The following is a 5186-nucleotide window of genomic DNA, read 5'->3' on the forward strand; positions in this document are numbered from 1 at the left end:
CAGCCATAACACCGTCACGCGGTGCCCACAACAACTTATATCAAATGGTAAAAAAGCGTACACTAGAAGCACGCACTAAATTGCAGCATAACAAATTTCCCAATAATCAAGCATGTGAAGAACCATTAAAGAAACATTCATCTGCATGCAATGATCAAAGCGAAAGCACAACGTGCTCATCTCCATCTTTCGGTTCCTCCGCCAAGCGACAATCATCGCAATCCTTATCATCCACACCCTCATCCACTTTCTGCAAACCTCAAAATGAAAAAAACTGCAAATGATTCTTGTCCACCTAAACCAGTGAAACCGGATAAAACGGTCAAATTAATATTTCAAAATATTTCTTTTCCAGCGAATTGAAATTGTTAATTGTATTTTCTTTTATTTCATTGTTTTATTTATTTTACTTACTACAGACAAAAATCTGTCCAAAAAATACAGAATTACTTCAAGCGAGAGACTGCGATGTAAGTAAAAGAAAAAAAGGAACTTGTGATAAAAAAACCATGTGACGGTGGCGGCGATGGTGCTGAAGGTGGCGGCGATGGCGCAGGTGGTCGTGGTGGTGCGCGTGGTTCAGACCTGGGTAATGATGAAGAAGCAACCGGAAAAACCAAAATGCTGCTAGCTATGCTAACCGCCCTAGGACTCGGTGGTCTGGTATGAAAAAAAAAATCGCATGTGGAAGACATATCATTAACATTAAATAATTTTATATTTAAATAGCTTCTATGGTTATTGACGAGACGAACTCGTAAGAGTAGCGAGAGCACAGAATGTGGGCCAGTTTCCAAGAGTTTAACAACGGGTAAAGTTGGTGCTCATTTAGTGTTTACCATATATCATCTTTTATTTTAATGTTTCTAGTTCCTGCGAGTTCAGCTGACTTGCCAAAACATGTACCATATTTGTTAATCGGTGGTGGAACTGCATCTTTCTCAGCATTCCGTGCGATAAAGTCCAATGATCCGCCCGCAAAGGTGTGTTGTAGTTTATTTACTATTTGATTAGTATTAAAAATATATTTAAACCCTTTACTTTTCAGGTACTAATGATCACAAATGAAATGAATAAGCCTTATATGCGTCCACCACTTTCGAAAGAACTTTGGTATTCGGCAGAAAAAGGTGAAATTACAAAAGACTATCGTTTCAAACAGTGGACCGGCGCTGAGAGAAGGTAATTATTGCAAGACAGTAGGGGCTTTCACGCGATAGTCGACCCTACGTAACTAGAAAATACTATATACTATATGTACATAAAAGACTTTCTGGAGACATGACAATCGGAAACTGAAATTTTTATAACAATACATTTAAGATAATCGAAATTTTTGCTTCGATTGGGGATAGCAACCTTACTTCAGTTGGGTTGCCAGTGAAATGGTATTACTGATGGCAACTACCAGCTGAAAGCCGGCAACTGATTTGCTATATTGGTAACTGCATTTTTGTGGGGACTGGGAAAATTTTGATTAAGATTATTTTTTCAACCGTTTCTTCAGCTAGTTTTCACTGAGGTTGCGTTGCAATCTATAATTTAACCATTTATTTCACGTCATGAAAATGTTATTTTATATGCTTCTAGCCTCTTCTTCGAACCCGAAGAATTTTTCGTTGACCCCACAAAGCTAATGGAAACTGTAAATGGAGGCATTGCTGTGGCGCAAGGTTTCACTGTCAGAAAAATTGATCCCGTCAAACATATAGCAACACTATCCGATGGTTATGAAATCAGCTATGACGAATGTTTGATAGCGACAGGTATGTAATGCGAAATCAACGTACATACACTCACATTCACATAAATATAATTATATTAATATTTGCAGGCTGTAAACCGAAAAATCTCGATGTCTTTGAACACGCATCACCCAGTGTAAGAGAGAAGGTTATGATGTATCGTACTCCCGATGATTTTGACCGTTTGAAACGTTATGCCGATGAAAAGAAATCCATTACAATTGTGGGGAATGGCTTCACAGGCAGCGAGTTGGCCTGCTCATTGGCGAATTATGCCAAAGATAAAAAAGTGAAAATATATCAAATATTTGGAGAAGCTGGAAATATGTCAAAAGTGTTACCCGATTACCTAAGTAAATGGACCACTGCAAAGGTGGAGTCAATGGGGGTATGCGTTATGCCAGATACTGTTGTCAAAGAAGTGCAACGCGATGAAACAGTTCTCAAGTTGGCGCTCAGTAATGGAAAGAGTCTTTTAACTGATGTCGTGAGTGTTAGCAATCAGTTGTTTGAATGAATTGAAAATATTCACAAATAAAATGTTTTGGTTTTTCTTTTCTCTTAGGTTGTTGTGTGCGTGGGTTGCGAACCAAATACAACTTTGGCGACAACTTCCGGCTTAGAGATCGATAAGAGTTTTGGCGGTTTTGTAGTTAATGCTGAATTAGAGGCTAGGCGAAATTTGTTTGTGGTAAGACCGTGACTATGATGTTTTTATAATGAGATGTGATTTTATTGTTATATCTTAAAGGCTGGTGATGTGTCCTGCTTTTACGATCCGTTACTTGGACGACGACGCGTCGAACATCACGATCATTCTGTGGTATCGGGCAGATTAGCGGGTGAAAACATGGTTGGAAAAAGTGAGTAATTTATATGACATTAATATTGATTTCAGAACGCATGATCCACTTGCACAAGATCTGACAAGATGAATCGAAAGAAAAAAGTTATTTTCTGGCTGATGTTTGTAATTTCAGCGCCATGTTAATCTCTCTGAAATGAACCAAAATTAAACGAAAGAATACGAAGACAAATCATAAAGAAAAAATAAAACGTACATGTTTTTGCATCCGAATATCGCGCACTTCATTTTAATTAAATTTGAATAAATAATTAATTGAAAATCGCTTCAAAATCACTGAAATTAACCACCCTAAAAATGCACATAAAGAAATAAATGTAAACCACAAAACAGAAACAATAAGCATCAAAATTGCGAACGTCACATACTTTTGTCTTTAATTCTATTGCAAATGGCTGCTAACCGGCCAGATCTGTATAATTGGTTCATGATCAGAACGTAGCAGAACAAAACCTTTACCGGAAACAAAATCTTTTGCAGAACTCAGAACTGCCTATATGTAGTCAGAAAGACACAATAGTAATGGCATTGTCATAATACTTAAATATTTGATGCTTGAATTTTTGCTAAGTGGTTGTGCAAAGTTCTTCCATTTGTGTTTGATTTAATCACACAGATGAGGGGAGGCTGCATTTTCATACCGTGTCCGTTCGCCAAATAGTTATTATGAGAAGCTTTCAAATTGCAGAAGTACACTCACAGGTTTGACATTGCCTGGTGTCCTGAAACTCACAAATTCAACAATGGTCCCACATTTGTTTATAATTTTTGTACATGGCGACGTATAAACTACAAAACCGCGTATATTAGATTTGCTCACACAAGCTCTTGGCTGAATCCTTATCCATTCGTCCTGAGATATACTAGCTAGAAATGCGATTGCTTTATAAAAAAGAGAATCATTTTGAAATGAGTGCTTTTACTCTCTAGAAAATAATTTATGCACCTCACATACGCGGTTTTGCATTTTGTTGATAAGCGGTGTTGTACTTTAAACGACGATATGTATCTTTAATTTGTATTTGTCTATTAATCAATATTTTTATCCCTTACAGAAAAGGCCTATGCGCATCAGAGTATGTTTTGGTCTGACTTGGGTCCAGAAGTCGGTTACGAAGGCATCGGCCTTGTTGATGCTTCCTTGCCCACTGTTGGTGTTTTTGCACTACCAACACCAAATCCAGAAGGTCGCACTGATAATTTAGCCCAAACAGCAGGCGAGAGTGGCGGCAGTGGGGGTACAGTAACAGTGAACACGGAAGCACCGGACGTTAAGTGTGATCCGAAAGATGCTGAAGATTATGGGCGTGGGGTTATTTTCTATATGAAAGATGAAAAGATAGTGGGTATTTTATTGTGGAACCTCTTCAATCGTATTGGTTTGGCGCGGACAATTATCAATCAGAATAAGAAATATGACGATTTAAATGAAGTTGCGAAACTCTTCGAAATCCATGCGTAGTTCCGAAAAAAGCGTAGATACAAATCTGTAATGTTTAATAGTAATTTGGTTAGGTAAAAATGTTTGTTACCGTTAGTTGAATTACACGTGTAAATTTGCATTTGGATTAGAACACGCGCCAACACTCAAGTCCCTGGCATCCACTATAGAGCTGAAAATAATTTACGTCTGTTGCAATTGAAATTGATTATTATGCTCTGGTTGGGTGCCACTGCCACTGAGAAGAGGAGGAAGAAATTCTAATGCAGAATCGGTATAATTTCACAAATTGTCTAGCATTTAAGCTTTATTTTAACAAAGCGGTAGCATGTTAATTGAAGAATGCTTTCACGAAGTCTTAACTAAAACCAAATAAATACTTACATATTATCCATTTTTAAATATATAAGATCGCTATTATTTAATCCTTAAGATATTAACGGGAATTTGTTGAGCGCTTGAAAAAAAAATAAACGATACACAGTAAAATAAGAAATTTTAATTAATAAATTGTTAAGGACTATTTTTACTGTGCCAGTAAATTCTTGTCCGCCAATTAACTCTATTTTTGTACTGAAAATCGACAGGTCAAAAAGATCCTGAGTAAATGACCTTAAATAGTAGTTGAGAATACACTTGGTGGACATAAATGTCCAATGCATTGCCCAGCTCCAATTATCGAACCGATACCTGCATTGCAGTCTTTTGGCGAACACAACTAGCCCCTCAGGAAACATGCCCCAAGCTAGCTAGATCGTCGTGGTGGGCTTTATGATCTGGCGACTTAAAGGCCAATAGCTAAGTCAGCATTTGCTAAGAGGCCGTATTGTAACTCACGCTAAGACACAAAATAAAGCCGCCATCATAGTTTGATGCCCAAAAACTTGAGCACGGAAAAATGTCGTGGGGCATGAGCTGCGTCTATCTCCGGCTGAAGAAAATGCATCCTAAGGATGATAATCAAAACAAAGAGTTAACACTGCAAATGTCTGACGGTAGCTCTCGCAAGGATGGATTTGTATTTACGCATCCTCTGGGTAGCGACCAAACCCCCGTTTGGGCGCGAGCTAAAGTGAGAAGGCGTAAAACCTCGCATGCACTGGGTTTGGGTCCCGCCCAATGGAAAAGAAAAAAA

General features: G+C 38.0%; 1 protein-coding gene across 1 annotated transcript; it reads left to right on the plus strand.

The window, feature by feature from the left end:
* Window positions 1-5: 5 nt before the first annotated feature.
* Window positions 6-4611, plus strand: LOC118754412 (putative apoptosis-inducing factor 1, mitochondrial; the record flags this gene model as incomplete). Its single annotated transcript, XM_036489286.1, is given in 12 exon segments — window positions 6-263; window positions 265-321; window positions 420-500; window positions 502-663; window positions 730-811; window positions 871-983; window positions 1049-1182; window positions 1591-1766; window positions 1835-2232; window positions 2311-2436; window positions 2497-2608; window positions 3666-4611. Coding segments are annotated over 12 exon segments (2106 nt in total), but the record flags the coding sequence as incomplete, so codon positions are not given.
* Between the last annotated feature and the right edge of the window lie 575 nt (window positions 4612-5186).

Source organism: Rhagoletis pomonella, unplaced genomic scaffold (assembly GCF_013731165.1).
Source record: "Rhagoletis pomonella isolate Grant_MI unplaced genomic scaffold, Rhpom_1.0 Rhpom_scaffold_03852, whole genome shotgun sequence".
In the NCBI taxonomy this organism is placed as follows: domain Eukaryota; kingdom Metazoa; phylum Arthropoda; class Insecta; order Diptera; family Tephritidae; genus Rhagoletis; species Rhagoletis pomonella.